General features: G+C 42.8%; 1 protein-coding gene across 1 annotated transcript; it reads left to right on the forward strand.

The window, feature by feature from the left end:
* The first annotated feature begins 375 nt into the window (after positions 1-375).
* On the forward strand, positions 376-13,554 carry PTGER4 (prostaglandin E receptor 4). Its single transcript, XM_086361555.1, has 3 exons — positions 376-944; positions 1,403-2,330; positions 11,619-13,554. The coding sequence occupies exons 2-3, from the start codon at positions 1,446-1,448 to the stop codon at positions 12,210-12,212; spliced, it is 1,479 nt and encodes a 492-aa protein (XP_086217681.1). The 5' UTR covers positions 376-944; positions 1,403-1,445; the 3' UTR covers positions 12,213-13,554.
* The last annotated feature ends 5,221 nt before the right edge of the window (positions 13,555-18,775 follow it).

Consider the following 18,775-nt stretch of genomic DNA (forward strand, 5'->3'; position numbering starts at 1 on the left):
GATGAGGGTTTCAGAGCTGTCCGCCCTGGATCCCGAGTTCAAAGTAGCTAAGAGGGTGCACAGGAGAATACCGGGACTCCCCCAGGGTCCCCGCGGACCGCGACCTTTCAGCACCACCTGCCTGGAGCAGGGAGGCCAAGCCTCCACCATCCCAGCCCCGCGGTGGGCTGGAAAGCCGCAGGCAAGCAGCGGGCAGAGGCGCGGTGGGACCCGCGCCGCCGGGGGCCCCGCCCTCCGGCCGGCAGCGCTTCCTCGCCGGGCACAGGAGCTAGCGAGCGCCCCACCCACTTCACATTTGGCCAATGGGCGCCCAGGCCGCGCGCTGTGTGGCCCCGCCCCCACCAGGGAAACTTGAAGCTGCAGGAAAGTTTGTACAGAGGCTGGACTGGCAAGAGCGGAGCTGGAAACCCGGCAGCCCGAGAGGAAGATGAACCGCCCCAGGTCAGAGCCTCGGGCAGAGGGGACCTCAAGCCGCCCCCAGGGCGTCAGAAGCGGCCTCAGCTGTAGCCACCAGCCCCGGTAGCCGCCCGCGCTGCCCTGGGCTGGGGAGGAGGGCTGCCCGAGCCCGGTACCCAGGCTCGGTGCCACCAGCGCGTTGCGCCGCACACCTGAGAGCTGTCCGCCCACGGACGATTCCCGCGGGCTCCGCAAAGCTTAGATCGTCTTTGAAGAAACGAAGGAAAAGACGAAGGAAAAAAGCAATCCATGATCAGGCTTCACTGACCCATTTCGCTGCCCTTCTGTTTCTCCAAGTTTTTGAAAGCTGACCACTGACCCCAGTTCCGGAAAACTGGCAGCCACCGAGAGCAGGCTCTGAGAAGGCAGAGGCTTGGCAAGCTCCACATTGAGCAGGGCACGGCTGAGGGCAGGTTGAAGGCTTGTCCAGGACATCTGAGGCTTGACCCTGGGGGCTTACGTAATTGCAACCTCCGCGGCTTCCACAGGTGAGACAGGGTTGGGGGCACTGGGCAGAGAGCGGTGCGGGCGCCCCTTGAGCGTAGCCAGGAAATGAAGAGTGCTCTCTTCAAATTATCTTCCATAACTTGTTTTCAGCGAGACTTTTATTGACTCAGAATCTGTCGGGAAAACGAGCAAGCCACTTTTCCCTTGAGATAGGTCTTGTTCATCTTGGCAATGGAATGAGTTGGGTTGGGGAGAGGAGAGAAAGACCGTATCAACGTATAAATATTAATGCCCGTAGAGTGGTGCTGCCGGCAGGACTTATCCGGAGCCTGGAGATTTAGGTAGCTGAGTTGGTAAGTGGCTACAGTCCACAATGTTGGATCGAGTTGCTCCCCCCGATCTCTCATCAGCATATTGTTTCTTGGGAGCGGGTCTGACACCTTTTTGCAGGTGATAATTTCTCCTCATCGCTTCTTCGTCTCTCTCCTATTCTCCACAGACCCAGCCTTGCAGTCCAAGGCAGTGTACCGTCGGCCACCACCATGACCGCCCCTGGGACCAATGCATCATCCTCCCAGGCCTCCAACCCACTGAACAGCCCAGTGACCATCCCGGCGGTGATGTTCATCTTCGGGGTCGTGGGCAACCTGGTGGCCATCGTGGTGCTCTGTAAGTCGCGCAAAGAGCAGAAGGAGACAACTTTCTACACACTGGTATGCGGGCTGGCGGTCACAGACCTGCTGGGTACGTTGCTGGTGAGCCCGGTGACCATCGCCACCTACTTGAAGGGCCAATGGCCCGGGGGCCACGCGCTGTGCGAATACAGCACCTTCATCCTGCTCTTCTTTGGCCTGTCGGGGCTCAGCATCATCTGTGCGATGAGTATTGAGCGCTACCTGGCCATCAACCACGCCTACTTCTACAGCCACTACGTGGACAAGCGGCTGGCGGGGCTCACGCTCTTCGCGGTCTACGCGTCCAACGTGCTCTTCTGCGCGCTGCCCAGCATGGGCCTGGGCAGTTCGCGGCTGCAGTACCCGGCCACCTGGTGCTTCATCGACTGGACCACCAACGTGACAGCGCACGCCGCCTTCTCCTACATGTATGCGGGCTTCAGTTCCTTCCTCATCCTCGCCACCGTGCTCTGCAACGTGCTCGTGTGCGGCGCGCTGCTCCGCATGCACCGCCAGTTCATGCGCCGCACCTCGCTGGGCACCGAGCAGCAGCACCACGCGGCCGCCGCCGCCGTCGCCTTGGCCCCGACAGCCTGCCGGGCTCCCCCGGCCGCCTCCTCCCCCGCCCTGCCGCGCCTCAGCGACTTTCGCCGCCGCCGGAGCTTCCGCCGCATCGCGGGCGCCGAGATCCAGATGGTCATCTTACTCATCGCCACCTCTCTGGTGGTGCTCATCTGCTCCATCCCGCTTGTGGTGAGTGGCAGGGGCCAGGGTCCTACTCGGCCCTTTTCCTGCGTCCACCTTCCTCCTCCATCGCTCGCTCCCTGCTCTCCCTTTCCTCGGCCACAGGCCACCGTGGGGTCCCCACGCCCAGGCTCTTTTTAGGCCCCGTCGCTAACTAGGTGCAGCAGGTGCTTTTCCCCTACATCGCCGAGTTTCTTTCCCCGAAAGCCTAGTTTCCTCTCCCTCCCGGGACAGCCCCTACATCAGGCTGCCTGACAGTGGCCTTGAGCCTTCCGAGAACACGGGCGCGCTCTCCGTCGGATGTAGAGAGGAAACCGCTGTAGTATGACTGAGCCCCATCCTCAGGCGGAATCCGAACCATCGGGGCCGGTGATTTCTTTGGTGTCCACTCCTTACAGTTGTAGGGTTTTTAGTGTTCTGATTTATGTCCTTTTTTAAAATTTTTCTTTTGGTAGCTTATGTCGAATTTTAGAGCTTGAAGGGATATTGGATGCATTTTGGTCTAACTCCTTCACTTTACACTGGGAATTACTTGCTTAAAATAATCCCACAGAACTAGACGGTCAAGCTAAATTCCTTGCTCTTTGCCATGCAGTGAGTCCCCCAGGAAAACATCTCGGTGCACATGTGGCCCTCCATGGGCAAGGCCCAGAGCTTCATTCTTTCTAGGGGCCAGGAAAGCAAGGCGTTTCAGGGGACCTGTTGAGGATAGGCTGATGCACCTGGGGTATTGAATTCACATTCTCAACTGTAAGAGATAGAGTGCCTTTCTAGAGAGATGGGGCTTTAGAGATGGTCACCTTATTTATTGCCAAGCCAAAGCTTTGCAACTTGAGATGAACCTCAGACCAATCTAACCCCAAGGCTGCTTCTGTAATATGACGTCATGTCTCCCTCCTAGAACACTTCTAATTTTGGCCTTCAAAACAGCGTGTGTGAGTTTGCGTTTTGGTACGCTTTATTTTAAGGACACCATCTTCTTTAACATTGCCTGTGCATTAACTTTTCAAATGTTTTAAAATGTTACAAGCAGAAAGTTTGAAAGTCTGCCTAGCTCTCCTCTCTTTGCACTAGAAACCCATGGGCAGATGCACATAATACTTCATCTAGAGTTTCTCATGAAAGCAACTAGTCGAGTTTTTCTATATCTCAAAACACCACATTCCTGGAAATTCTAAACTATCAACTTGAAAAAGTTGGTTTTGTTTTTTTTGAATGCTGATTGGGAGCATGAGAAAATAAATGTTATAGGCTATTATTCCATCTTTTCCTTTACTAATACTATTCAGAGATTTTAAGATAAAAATATATCATAAAATTGATGTTATATCTAACAAAATATTTTAATATAAAATATTATATAAAATTACAGATGGATAAAATTCCTTCCATCTGTAAATGGAACTCCAAGGTGGTGGAGAGCCGGTGTACAGTAGCTTCTTGCCAATTTGTATAAACAGAAGTAAATATAATTGGCCAGAAGGGCCTTTAAACCCTCCCAGGACCCAGGATAATTTAGAGAGTTAATTGAGCCACATAAACATATTTTACTGTCTGTAATGGCACCTTTAGAATAGAGGGAGATTTTAGAAGAAACAACTCTCTGGCTGGGGCCTCCTTCTGTGGCCTCTGCCTTATGTTTTACAGAACAGTAAATGCCAGAGTGAGTGGTTGTTATTTACAGAACATCCACTTTAAAGAACTGAGGAATCAGAGCTAGAGGTTTAGCAACACGCACATAACTTTTAAACTGTGTTTTTGTTGGAGGCAAGCATGCGAAGCTGTTGATGACCACACAGTCACAGATGAACTGTTCTCTTCAAAGCCTCTTATGGGCTGAAATGGTAGATCTGATGGCAAAGCCATTTATCACAAAGCCTTTGACATTATTTGAGGAACAAGAGGCAAGAAATTATAGGAGTTATATTTGTGGTTTGCAGACTGACCACATCTAAACTAACAAGGATTGTCTACTCTTTGTAAAGTCAGTGTTGTGTAGTGATATTAACCTTTTTACCCTGCAAATTGAAAATGGCTCAGCTGAGAAATAATCACATAGACATACCTTTGGAAGTAATAAGAAATCATACAAGTAATGGTAGCTTCAGAATAGATCTAATTGTAAATTAATGATAAGAATGATGTCATTATATTATTCACCCGCCCACAGTTTAGCAATGACTGAAAGAATTAAAAGGGAAGCATTCACAGCTGTAGCCTTCCTTGGATCACTTTTACAACTTTCTTGGTTTGTTTTTTTTTCCCACATTTCTCACATTCATATTGTAATTTGAGTTGAAAATTTCTGAACTCTGACTTTTAAAACAGTCAGATCTATCTTCAGTTTCAAGGAAACTAATGAAGAATCTCTTTTAACTTTATCAAATCAAGTTGGTTGGTAATCCTATTGGAGGCAAATCAAACCCTTCCAAACACTTAAAATGCCTTGGAAATAACAGAGCAAGTATACTTTATGTGCAGCTTCACAAACCTTGACTTACAATACATAAGGAAAACAAGCATCACTGCAAAGCGGCCACATTTTTGTCTTTCAGATACCAGAGAAAGAGAAACGACAGTGGCTCTTAGAAGGCAGTTGGTATTGAATTTAGTATAAAAGTCAATTTTAATTTGTTCTCCAAAATATATATATCTCATAAAATAGATTTGGAATGGAAATTTGAGAAAGGTTGGAAAAATTAATTGCAGTTATATGAAGAACTGTGCTGAAGTTGCAAAATTTTCTAAAGTGAGTCATAAGCAATGAAGAGAAAAGATGTAAATACAATCAACAGGGAACATTGCATGACAAGGTTTAGTGGGACAAGGTTAATGTCATTTTGTCTGTTCTGTTTATAAGCAGTCTCTGGTTTTTGAAATACAAGAGAAGCTAAAGAAATGAAAGAGTTTATGCTCAAAATAAATAAAAGGGAATGAATTCTTTAGAAATATGCAAGTGAGACAGCCTAAGGTCCTGGTGTTAAATGCCGCAGCTGGATCAATGTCTGGTACCTAATTTTGTTACTAATGTTAGACATTATTGTAATCCAGTCTTTGGCCTCAGGGCTAAACGGTTACACTACAGGATTTGAAAGGCATTTTCCCCCACGCACAGGCATGCTATGGCAGTATTTATTGCTTACTTGTTTCTTTTATTTTCTTTCTTCTTACTCTGAAGTAGCAAGCCTTCACCTCTATTAAAAGTAGAATGGCCAGTTTGATTCATTTTCTGCCTGGGAGGAGTGAAACTTAGGAAAATAGCTTCCTTTAAGTGTTTATTTGGTTCCTTACTATAAACTAGTTGTCTGTATAAGCCTTCATCAGCATTTGATCGCCAAAGGTTTATTAGAGCAGAGGAAAACTGTGTAAGTAGATACACTTTTGTTTACTGCGGGCAGACTGGAAGTGGAAACTAAAAGAAACTGATGGGGTTCCAGATGAGTTAAAAATCACATAGGTGCATGAAGAATGCCATAAATCCAGGCACTATTACAGCGGAACCTGAAGGATTTTTTTTTCAAATAAATTTGGCTAAATTTTTAAAAAGTAGCAATTCCCAAAAGCAGAATTTTAACCAGAACATAAAATTGCAGATCCAGGAGTAGTACCTTGAAGACTGTGGAGCAGCACATAAAAGTAAGGTTGTTTTCCCTGCTTCTCCTCTGAGTCTTTAAAAAAGCTCTAGGAAGAAAAGAGGGCTGACCAATATTTTCTCTGTCTCTGCACCTCAGATTCCTCAACTGCAGATAATGACTTTATTTCATGCTATTTCCTGGGTGGCTGGGAGTGAGTCCTAGTCTAAGGCTCTTTTCACCATGCTTTGCTGACCTGTCAAGGCTTGATTTTATGGAACATCTGCTAACAAGATCTCTTCCTCCCAGAGCTGAAGTGATTCTTGAAGGTTCTTGTTAGAATGTTCAAAGTTAAGGGTTCAAAGAAACTAAACACTTCAGAAGTAAATTTTCAGTGTACACACTGACCCGTAGAGGTAAAGCAGTTGCTCTGCAGTTAGATGGCTGGTCAGTGATACAGAGGGAAGGAGAACTGAGCTCTCATTCCACCACCCACCCAAGAACTCTCTCCACTCTCCTTTACTTAGAGATTTTTGTCACTAAATAAAAAAAAAAAAAGGAGGTGGGAAGAATTTCTAGTAACAGCTGTGTCAATTTTAGACCCTTCACAGGGCAGTTAGATAACTGATCACACATAGAACATTCCTTTCATGTGCTCGGAACAGAACAAGGAGCACATACAAATCCAATCACAGGTTCTCGTCATTTATTGGAAAGCATTTCTATGTTGACAGTCAACTCCCAAATCAGTCTAATCAAAATTTCAACATTCCTTTTCAATTAGACATTCCCTGCCAACAGGTTAATTCATTAAACAGGAAGTATGTGTTTTAGAGACTATGCAAGTCATTAACTATACCCCAAAGCAACCTCTAAGCTGTGGTTTTCATATTATTGATATATTCCACAGTAGCCAAGCTTCCACATATTTGTACTAAGCCCTTTCATGATTTTGCTTATAAATTATATGGAGCAGAGAGCCAGGATTTGAACAGAACTGGGCATTTATCTTTACAACATGTAGCCTTCCTTATAGCTTTCCCGTCATCACATTTAATTTTGGGTTTATCATATTTTTTCCAAGGTATGTTCCTGAATCCTAATCTCTAGCCATCCTCAAAAGTTTAGAATATTGTCATGTATGCCAGTGCTAACAATAAGCCACATGTGCAAATCAGCAGCTACTGAAGAAACAGACTAATAAAATTGCAAGAGACTAAATACATTGTTTGTATTCAGTGAATTCTTTTAAGGTGTTTCCCCACCCGCCTCCCACTCAGAGGTTCGGTTTTCTCAGCAGCACGCTCTTCCAACGCTGAAAACTGCCTGAACACGTTTATTGGTGTAACATACAGAGCCTGTTGGACAAGAATTGCAGAAAAGTGCTCTCTCCTCCCTTCGTGACGCTGGAGTCCTGCTGTGGATGGTCCCATCCTAATCTGGGGTCTGCCCCCTTGGGGAAGCAAATCAAGTACAGCCTTTAAAGTGAGGCAGAGATGGCTGTGGTTATTTTGAAATCTAGTGAAGTGCGTGGAGCTTTTGCTCACTTTTGTCTTTTTTTTCTCTATTCAAGTCAGTCTCCATTGAGATCATGCTGCAAAGAAAAGCTCCGTCTTCATTTTTTTTTCAAATCATTTTACCAGCTTTTGAGAGTGTTTTCATCTAAATTTGGAACGTTGCTTTTCATACTCATCTTTGTTGCTACCCCATGAGCTCTGCTTTCCTGAGAAGACATAAAATGACCAGGTTCACTAGCTTATATTAATTGTATGCCCACCCCGCCCACACACACCATGGAACACTGAAATAAGGCTCCTTTTCACGCCCTTATAGTTTCCATTACTACTGAGCATGAAGTGAGCCACAAAATAATTCTTTCCTTGCCTCTTGTCACCTTGATTATGAAACTTCACTATTAATTTTTTTTTACAACACTGATTTTTCTGAAGGGTCATAGGAATTTTAAAAAATAAATGGTAACTCCTAGTTTATTCCCTTAAATAGCTACAAATTTCATTCCTTCTATAGCCATTTCAGGTGTTAAAAAAATTTACTCCTTTCAGTAGTAAATGTGTTTCCATCGAGGAAGCGGTGGGAGAAACAACTACCAATGAAGTATCTCAATGTTAAAGTTTAAAGAAATGCAAACTTTAGATTAAAAATTCTGTTCTGAAAGAGGGTCTTGAAGTGGCTGGGCAAACCTCTTAGGGAGAGCTGTGGGACCAGCTCCCAAGTAGAACAACACTGCCACCTACTGGCTAAAAGTCTCAAATTCACCCAAATCCTGCCTTGGGTTTTTTCTAGAGGCTACACTCAGAGGGGAGAAGGAAATGGCAACCCACTCCAGTATTCTTGCTTGGAGAGTCCCAGGGATGGAGAAACCTGGTGGGCTGCTGTCTATGGGGGTCGCACAGAGTCGGACACCACTGAAGCAAGTTAGCTGCAGCACACTCAGGGGAGGGCCTGATACTAAATCCAGATTTAAATCCATCATTTCTTTTACCCTTAAGAACCTACTGTGTGATGTGAGTAAAATATAGACCTCATGCTTTGTATTTTGCCAATATTTCCATTGTCAGGAGATAATTCTTAAGTAGAAGGCTAGCTAGCCTGGTAAAACAGAAAAAGCAACATGAAAGTAATTTGGAGACCTGAGGCCCAGGCCAGAATCAGCCACCAACAGGGTGGGGGATCTAAATAAGGTTCTCAAAACTTCCTGGTTTCAGTAACACTTCATCTGAGAAAAGGTCCATAGACCTGAGGGAATCTCTGTGCCCAGGCACAGCTGAGAACCTCAATAAAGAGTATGGTAGGAAGAAATCAAGATGCTTTGTTCCATTGGTTTTTGAAAGGACAGAAGGTCAGTCATCCTTTGTCTTGGTAGAATCATTTATACAAACATAGTTTCTAAAAATATTTTAAGAGTTGTCATCATAAGAACTTCACTGAAGGGGGGTGTGAGTTCTGTCGCTAGTCAGGGAACTTAAGATCTCACATGCTGTGTGGTTTGGGCAAAAAAAAAAAAAAAAAAAAGAGTAGCCATCATATACTGTTGTTCATTCTAGTACACTTTTTATTTAGCTGTCTTCCAGAGATCGAGGGAATAATTTCATCTTAGAGCCATTTCACCATTTTATTCTATCAGAGTTACAGGGCTGTATGTAATTGCTTATCCAAAATATTTAGGACCAAGTATGTTTTAAATTCAGAATTTCTTGGCTTTTAGAAAAGTAATTTAGTAATCCACATACAATATGTAATATCCCCATCAGAAACTGGAAAGGGACCTCTGGAGCAAAACATGGGAATATTCACATCAAGAGGAATAAATAAAGTTATAAATAGCATCATGGTCTAGTCAGTTCAGGTTTTGCAACTGAAAACAAAACAAATGAATATCGAAACAACAGCAACTTCTTGATAAAGGATTATATACCTGTAGTTGATTGAGGTCTTCCAGTATAGGAAGAAGTGGAAATACAGTTACACCCCACTGATCTAGCATCGTTTAGAAATGTTTCATATAAGTTGACTTTTGCAGATTAATGAGAATTATTTACATGTTTTAGACTTCTTTTTATCCAGTCTGTTATAAATCTAAAATATCCCTATTCTTTCTTAGTGATTCATACACCATAAATATTATTATACGTATGACAAAGTGGCAGTGTCATCAACTCTTCTTAATATTAGACATATTTGCCCTTGGTTAAATGGCTCCAGCTATGCTTCTATAGTTCTTTCTTCTTTTTATGGTTTTTAATGCATCTTTCTTGGCCGTGAGACTCACCTCTTACTTCTCCCTGACCTAAAATAATTACTAATAGCAAGTAATAATTATCAAATAATTATATTATCTTAAAAACCACTGTTTTTATACGAATTATTGTGAGATTATTATATAATGATCCTGGTGGAATTAGAAGTAAGACTCAGATAGCATCATCATCCTTTAACAGTAAAATTTTGGGTTTTTTGGTGTGTGTCTTGTGTGTGTGTGTATTTATATACACATATATTTATTTAGATATAATTGACATGTAACATTATATTTATTTCAAGTGCATAGCATAATGATTTGATATTTGTATATACTGTAAAATAATCACTACTATAAGTCTAATTAACATCCATCCCCACACTTAGTTACAAGATGTTTTTCTCATGATGAGAGCTTTTAAGATCTACTCTTTAGGAGTAGATATGGAAGTGTATGTTTTACAAGTGCTTTTTCGAAGTAGACTCACAGATATAGACAACGAACTAGTGGTTGCCAGTGGGGAGAGAGAAGGGGGTACAATATAGAGGTAGGGAATTAAGAGGTAAAACTATTAGGTATTAAATAAGATACAAGGATATATTGTACAACACAGAGAATATAGCCAGTATTATATAATAACTATACATGGAGTATTACCTTTAATAATTGTGAATCACTATACTGTACACCTGTCATTTACATAATATTGTACTTTAATTTTTAAAAAGAGAGAAAATAAGAAGTACCTTTCCACTAAGGAATAAAATGATAGTTTTCCTCAAATTTACAAATTTATACTCTCTTCAGTGAGTCTGGTCTCTCCAGAGTGCTCCTGGCTGTTTATTCTAAAATGCTCCAGAGATACAGAGGGGTGGATTCCAGTGAAGCCTTCAGGATGGATTCAGAGTGACAGATGTTGAACAGAACTATAGTTCCCAAGCAGCAGGGAGCCATTGAAGGTTTAGCTGCCGAGTAGCATAATCAAATCTGCATTTGAGAAATAATCTTCTGGTGGCAGTTTGGAGGATGGTTTGGAGAGAACAGGAAGTGGAGATGCGAAAGCTAGTTTGGTGGTTGATGCAATAATCTAGGTGAGGAATGCAGTTACAGGGGAAAAAAACTAACTGGGAAAGATTTTCTTTTTTTCTTCTTTTATTATTATTTATTGACACATAATTGGTTATGGAAAAGGTTTTTGAAGTAAGAGTTGATAACATTAGATTAAATAAAAACTGTTCTCTGGCCATTCTAGATGATAATAGATTCAAATATTGGTTTAAATTTCCAAGTTTAAAAGTTTCTCACTATTCTGTGAGAAAGCACAGAAATGAAGTTAATAAAATTCTTTATGCCTATGTCTCCTGTACACCCATTGCATTCTTTTATCCATCTTTGACCTAGAGAAGATATTCATAAGGTAGTTACTGATATATTAAATTTATACTAACTCGATAAGTGGTAATCGGTGGTCTTCCTGGTTCTATATATGCTGCTCTTGGCGCTTTTTTAAACTTTTTAAATTTTTTTGACCATGCTCCAAGGCATGTGGGATCTTAGTTCCCCCATCCAAAGATTGAACCCAGGCCCCTCCATTGTAAATACCAGTCTTAACCACTGAACCACCAGGGAAGTCCCCTCTTGGCACTTACTAACAGAAAAGAGGGCAGCCAATGTTACTAATGGCTCAGTCGGTAAAGAATCCACCCGCAATGCGGGAGACCTGGGTTAGATCCCTGGGGCGGGAAGATCCCCTGGAGGAGGTCGTAGCAACCCACTCCAGTATTCTTGTCTGGAGAATCCCATGGACAGAGGAGCTTGGCGGGCTACCGTCCATGGGGTCGCAGAGTCGGACAGACAGCGACTAAGCACTCACAACAGGGTTACTAAGTTAGACGTTGCATGCAAATTTTTTCCCAGTTGATGAATGAATGCTAAACACTAAACGTGGACATCTCCTTTTCGCAGGTGAGAGTGTTCGTCAACCAGTTATATCGGCCACAACTGGAGCCAGTCATCAGCAAAAACCCTGATTTGCAGGCCATCCGAATTGCTTCTGTGAACCCCATCCTGGACCCCTGGATATACATCCTCCTGCGGAAGACAGTGCTCAGTAAAGCCATAGAGAAGATCAAATGCCTCTTCTGCCGCATCGGCGGGTCGCGCCGGGAGCGTTCGGGGCCGCACTGCTCAGACAGCAGAAGGACGTCCTCCGCCGTGTCCGGCCACTCCCGCTCCTTCCTCTCCCGGGAGCTGAAGGAGATCAGCAGCACGTCGCAGACCCTCCTGTACACGCCAGAACTCAGTGAAAACGGCCTCGGGGGAGGCAGGAATCTGCTGCCAGGTGTGCCCGGCGTGGGCCTGACCCAAATAGACAGCACGTCGCTTAGGACTCTGCGAATATCGGAGACCTCAGACTCCTCACAGGGGCAGGACTCGGAGAGCTTCTTACTGGTGGACGAGGTTGGCGGGAGCTGCCGGGCTGGGCCCGCCCCCAAGGGGAGCTCCCTGCAAGTCACGTTTCCCAGTGAAACGCTGAACTTATCAGAAAAATGTATATAGTAGTAAAGGGAAGACATACAGCACTATTTCTGGAAGCTTCGAAGATCCCGTGCAATAGACACATCAGCGAGCTGTTTGGCCAGTGCTGAGAGGGCTCTTTTCATCCTATCACGCACAGTAGAGAACACCCGGGCTTCTGAGCACTTTGCAGACAGACGAGTTGCTCCTTCTGGGTCCTGAGGTCCGAAGCCTTGGCTGCCACCTCGCTGTGATAATAGCGTTTCGGTGACAACCTCATGGCTGGGAAGATGTACCCTCAGTTTTTCTACTTGACAGGAGGACAGCATAAGTTTTGCTATTTTCATAAAATCAAGAGCTTTATATGTGGCACACAGCAGAAGTCCATGTACAGAAGGGCTCTATTCCAATAAACCATAAAGGACTGTCTTGTGGATGATTTAAGGGTCTCACTAAAGCATGAAATGTGAATTTTATTGTTGTAAATATGATTTAAGGTATTTAAAGTATTTTCTTCTCTGTGAGAAGGTTTATTGTTAATACGAGGTATAACAAAGTTGTGGTAATCCCTCTCCCCCTAGTATAACCAACTGAAGTTGCAGATGTTAAGATATTTTTTCATAACCAAGGTGAGGCCATGGTGTTGAAAATTCAGTGAGTCAGATCTATAAAATAAATACAAATTTTTAAAAGAGTTTAGCACTATTAAAGTAATAAAGCAAAATGCTATTTAAGACATGGACATTACAGGCCGAAATATTAAAATTCTTTCCAAGCTATGTGTAATACATAGTGAAAAACGTTTAGTGATGCTGCATGTATCTATCCAGAAAACTGTGATTTCAGGACAACCTAACGTGCTGATAAATATTTTGTATTTGTGTCTTCATTAGCTGGTACTTTTTAAAATGTAACAAAGCTTTTAAAAAGTGTTAGTAACCCATAATTGAAGTGTATAATATAAAAAGTAAGCAGCTTGTTTTCCCCCTTGGAAATGTGTATAGTTTTACTTTCCTAAGGAATGACTTAGAATATTCTTTAAAATTTAAGAGAAAGGCAGATTGCACCATCAAGGGTTTTACGGGAGGTGTGGAAGGATTAGCCTTTCACAGATGTCACAACAGAAGAGGTACAAAACTTGGGCATGTAAGAATCATCTTCTAAAAGTTTTGTGTAATGCCCAGTCATGCTGTACACATATCTGAAGCACCTTTCTCAAAGAAATACTGAGCATGTTTTGTTGCTTACAATGTCTTTGTGAATTGCTTGGTTGTAATTAAATTGAGCCTGATAGTAATGTGGTTTTAAGAAGCAGTTGTGCCAACTGAAATTATTTTGGAGATTATAATAAATAAATACACTCAATTGGAGTTCCATATCATCAGTTTTGGAAACCTGTGTGATTTTTGTGTGTTTCAGGTCATCTTCCATCTTTTGAAATTGAAATATTTTAACTTCTTTATTTTACAAATAATGTCCAATGTAAAGGTGCAAGAATAGCACAAAGCCTTGGAGCCACATAATAAAGAATGGCATTTAGAAACCAAGATCTGGGTGCAAAGTGTGCTCGAAATGACCAGTCTGTATGGATGGTAGCAGAGACAGTATTATGCTTAACCTGCTACATGTAAAGAATCTAAATGTTCATTATTAAAACATTAGCATAGACTTGTGGCCTTTCCTACTTGTAAATTCTCTAGACCTCTGCTTTTCAAACTTTACCATGCATCAGTCATCTGGAAAGCTCGTGGAAACACTAACTTTCTGATTCAGTAGCTCTGCGCTGTATCCTAGGTATAGTGATGCTGCCAGTATGAGAACATACTTTGAGCAGCAATAATCTCCCGGAGTGGGGTTATAATTTTTTTTTTGCAATTTTTAAAAGATGTTTTTGAATGATACCAGAAAATCAAGACTGTCATTTTCACAGACCTGATAGCTTAGTGATTTTCAGCTAGCTTAGAAAAGATCTGTTGGACATGGGGAGAGGGAAAGACAGGGTGAGATGTATGGAGACAGTGGGGAGCGGGGAGGAGAGGATGAGATGTATGGAGAGAGTAACATAGAAACTTACATTACCATATGTAAAATAGATAGCCAATGGAAATTTGCTGTATGGCTCAGGACACTCAAACAAGGGCTCTGTATCAACCTAGAGGGGTGGGTTGGGGAGGGGAGAGGGGAGGGAGGTTCAAAAGGGAAGGGATATATGTATACCTATGGCTGATTCATGTTGAGATTTGACAGAAAACAACAAAATTCTGTAAAGCAATTATCCTTCAATTAAAAAATAAATACATTTAAAAAAAATATCCTGGAATCAACCATAATGGAAAAGGAAAAAACAAAACAAAACAAAACCTTCTAAAGTGTTCTATTTTACCATGCTAACCAAAGACTTTGGAAGATGGTCAGGGACAGGGAGGCCTGGTGTGCTACAGTCCATGGGGTAGCAAAGAGTCAAACACGACTGTGCAACTAAACAACAACCAAAGACTAAACACAATGTTTTCAGAGACTATTCTACTTGTTATTTTTCTTCCATGTATATGGACAATGAGACAACATTTCAGTTCAGTTCAGTTGCTCAGTCATGTCCGACTCCATGGACTGTAGCACGCCAGTCTTCCCTGTCCATCACCAACTCCCGGAGCTTACTCAAACTCGTGTCCATTGAGTTGGTGATGTCACCCAACCGTCTCATCCTCTGTCATCCCCTTCTCCTCCTGCCTTCACTCTTTCCCAAAATCAGGGTCTTTTCCAATGAGTCAGTTCTTCACATCAGGTGGCCAAAGTATTGGAGTTTCAGCTTCAGCATCAGTCCTTCCAATGAATATTCAGGACTGCTTTCCTTTAGGACGGACTGGTTTGACCTCCTTGTAGTCCAAGGGGCTCTCAAGAGTCTTCTCCAACACCACAGTTCAAAAACATCAATTCTTCGGCAATCAGATTTCTTTATGGTCTGGAAAAACCACAGCTTTGACTAGACAGACCTTTGTCAGCAAAGATGATATTGAGATTTATATATAAATGAATATATTCATCACCCATATTCATGCGAGGAGAAACAAAGTCTTATTCAGAAGTTTGCAATACTAGTCAAGGTATACTCACTCATCCTTTACTTCAGGTTCACCACCCAGAACGCTGATTCTAGCTGATTCTTTTTTTTTTTTTTTAATTTTTTTAAATTTTATTTTTAAACTTTACAATATTGTATTAGTTTTGCCAAATATCAAAATGAATCCACCACAGGTATACCTGTGTTCCCCATCCTGAACCCTCCTCCCTCCTCCCTCCCCATACCCTCCCTCTGGGTCGTCCCGGTGCACCAGCCCCAAGCATCCAGTACCGTGCATTGAACCTAGACTGGCGATTCGTTTCATACATGATATTATACATGTTTCAATGCCATTCTCCCAAATCTCCCCACCCTCTCCCTCCCCCACAGAGTCCATAAGACTGATCTATACATCAGTGTCTCCTCTGCTGTCTCGTACACAGGGTTATTGTTACCATCTTTCTAAATTCCATATATATGCGTTAGTATACTGTATTGGTGTTTTTCTTTCTGGCTTACTTCACTCTGTATAATAGGTTCCAGTTTCATCCATCTCATTAGAACTGATTCAAATGTATTCTTTTTAATGGCTGAGTAATACTCCATTGTGTATATGTACCACAGCTTTCTAAATAAATCTCACATACAATAAAATTTTCCTTGTAAAGTATTGTAGCATTTTCACAGAGTGCAACCATCATTCCTAATTCCAGAATAAAAGAAAGCACAGACCCATTTGCAGTCACTCCCAATTCATCTTTCCCCCTAGACCGGGGCAACCACTACATCTCTATGGATTTGCCTATTCTGGACATAAATGAAATCATACAATATGTGGCCTTTACTGTCTGCATAATATTTTCAAGTTTCACTCACATAGCATGAATAAGTACTTTCTGATTTATAGCTGTAAACTCCAGGAGTTGGTGATGGACAGGGAGGCCTGGCATGCCGCGGTTCATGGGGTGGCAAAGAGTTGGACATGACTGAGCAACTGAACTAAACTGAGTATTTCATTTGTGTGAATATACCACATTTTGTTTATCCATTCATCAGTTGATGGGCATTTGAATTGATTCCCTAATTTGGCTGTTATTAATAATGCTGATAGCCACAGTTGTGTACAACTTTTTTTTTGGGGGGGGGAGATACTGCTTTATATCTGGCAGAGGTATTTCTCTATATATCTGAGAGTGAAAGTGCTGAGTCATAAATTAACTACACATTTAATTTTTTTAGGAACTGCCACAGGTTTTCCCAAGTGACTGCAACATTTTATATTCCCACCAGCAATGTCAAGTTCTCCACATCCTCAATACTTGTTATTGTCTTCTAAATTATAGTCATCCTAATGGGTATGATGCACACAGAGGGTCCATCCTGATCAGGTCAGTACCGCAGAAGGGTTTCCTTTCCCCATGATCCTGATCCATTCACTTCCTCACTCTCTTGGATTAATGAAGTATGACTCAGTTGGGCCCTCAAGAGTCACCCCTTGTTCACACTCAAAGTTTGTGATCCATATATTTCTGTCAGATGCATTTGATGCAAGCAAATCCACCCATGTGAATGTCACTGTCCAAGGTGGCGTAATGGTAAACAACCTGCTTGCCAAGGTACGAGATGGGCCTCTACCCCTGCATCAGGGAGAATCCCCTGGAGGAGGAAATGGCAACCCACTCCAGTATTCTTGCCTGGAAAATCCCATGGACAGAGGAGCCTAATGAGCTACAGTCTATGGGATCGCAAGAGAGTCAAACACGATGATGACTGAGCACACGATGGGTATGAAGCGGTGTCTCACTGAGGTTTTGATTTGCATTTACCTAGTGACAAATGGAAGGCAATGGCACTCCACTCCAGTACTCTTGCCTGGAGAATCCCATGGGTGGAGGAGCCTGGTTGGCTGCAGTCCATGGGGTCGCTAAGAGTCGGACACGACTGAGCGACTTCACTTTCACTTTTCACTTTTATGCACTGGAGAAGGAAATGGCAACCCACTTCAGTGTTCTTGCCTGGAGAATCCCAGGGACGGGGGAGCCTGGTGGGCTGCCGTCTATGGGGTCGCACAGAGTCGGACACGACTGAAGCGACTTAGCAGCCACAGCAGCAGCAGTGACAAATAATGTTGAGAATCTTTTCATACACATACTGGCCATTTGTAGATTTTCTCTGGAGAAATGGCCATTCAAATCATCTATGCATTTTTAAATTGGTATGTATGTCTGTATTAGTTTGCTAGGGCTGCCATAACAAAATACCATGAATTGCTGACTTCAATAACAGAAATTTATTTTCTTACAGTTCTGGAAATTGAAAGTCCAAGATCAAGGCACTGGCAGATGTGGTTTCTCCAAAGGCCTCTCCCCTTGGCTTGCAATGGCTACCTTTTTCCTGTCTTACCACATGGGCTTCTCTGTACACATGCATCCCCGGTGTCTCTTGAGAGGACACTGGTCACACTGGATTAAGACCCACTCTTACGACCTCATTCAACCTTAATTACCTCCTTAAAGGCCCACCTCTAAATACAGTCACATTGGGAGTTAGGGCTTTACCATGTGAATTTCAGAGGATACAGTTCAGTCCAAAACAATGTCTTTTTATTGTTGAGTCTGGCTTATTCTAAAAAGAACATTTAGCACTGTTCACCATCTATTCCATGTTTATTTATAAGCTTTACCAACTATGCTATGCAAAGACAGTTTTTGGTGGTAAACTTGTTTCTGACCATTCAGAGCCTCTAACTTTTTCTGTAGGTCAGTTCTCATTATCTAAATGGTTAGTATTAAATCCTATCTGGTTCCAATAGGATATAGTAGACAGGAACATAACTGTAACAACACTGGCTTCCCTGGTGGCTCAAACAGTAAAGAATCCACCTGAAGTGCAGGAGACCCAGGTTCATTACCTGAGTCAGGAAGATCTACTAGAGAAGGGAATGGCTACCTGCTCTAGTATTCTTGCCTGGAGAATTCCATGAACTGAGAAACCTGGTAGGCTACAGTCCATGGGGTCACAAAGAGTCGGACATGACAGTGACAACTAACACTTTCCCTTTTTTTTTTTTTAACTTTCATAATCTTTAAGACAATCTCATAATCTAACCAACCAGGTCAAGTCAGAAAAAACTGTGATACTGATACAGCAATTCAAATGGTACTTTGACTAGAAAACCATGGAATGCAAGAATCATTTCCCAAATTACAGCCACTTGTCTCCACAAGTTCCTTATTGGAGCCATAGCCAGGGGTTATGCCATTTTCCATTTTCCAGGGGCCATGGAAAACTCAAGGCACAGTAGTATTCCCTGTGAACTATGCCTTTGGCCTTAGACTGAGTGCAGAATATCTGCACTACACAAAACAGTGATTTTTTTCCTAAAGTGCTTGTCAGTTTCAAAATAAAACAAGCCATGAACTTTGCTGCTTTCACAGTTCCCCCTTCCCACCACCCTCATAACTTCCCTCATAGCTCAGTAGGTAAAGAATCTGCCTGCAATGCAGGAGACCCTTGTTCGATTCCTGGGTAGGGAAAATCCGCT

The sequence above is a fragment of the Bos grunniens genome, chromosome 20, assembly GCF_055505025.1.
Source record: "Bos grunniens cultivar Pamir isolate PY7600 chromosome 20, Bosgru_T2T1.0, whole genome shotgun sequence".
Classification (NCBI taxonomy): domain Eukaryota; kingdom Metazoa; phylum Chordata; class Mammalia; order Artiodactyla; family Bovidae; genus Bos; species Bos grunniens.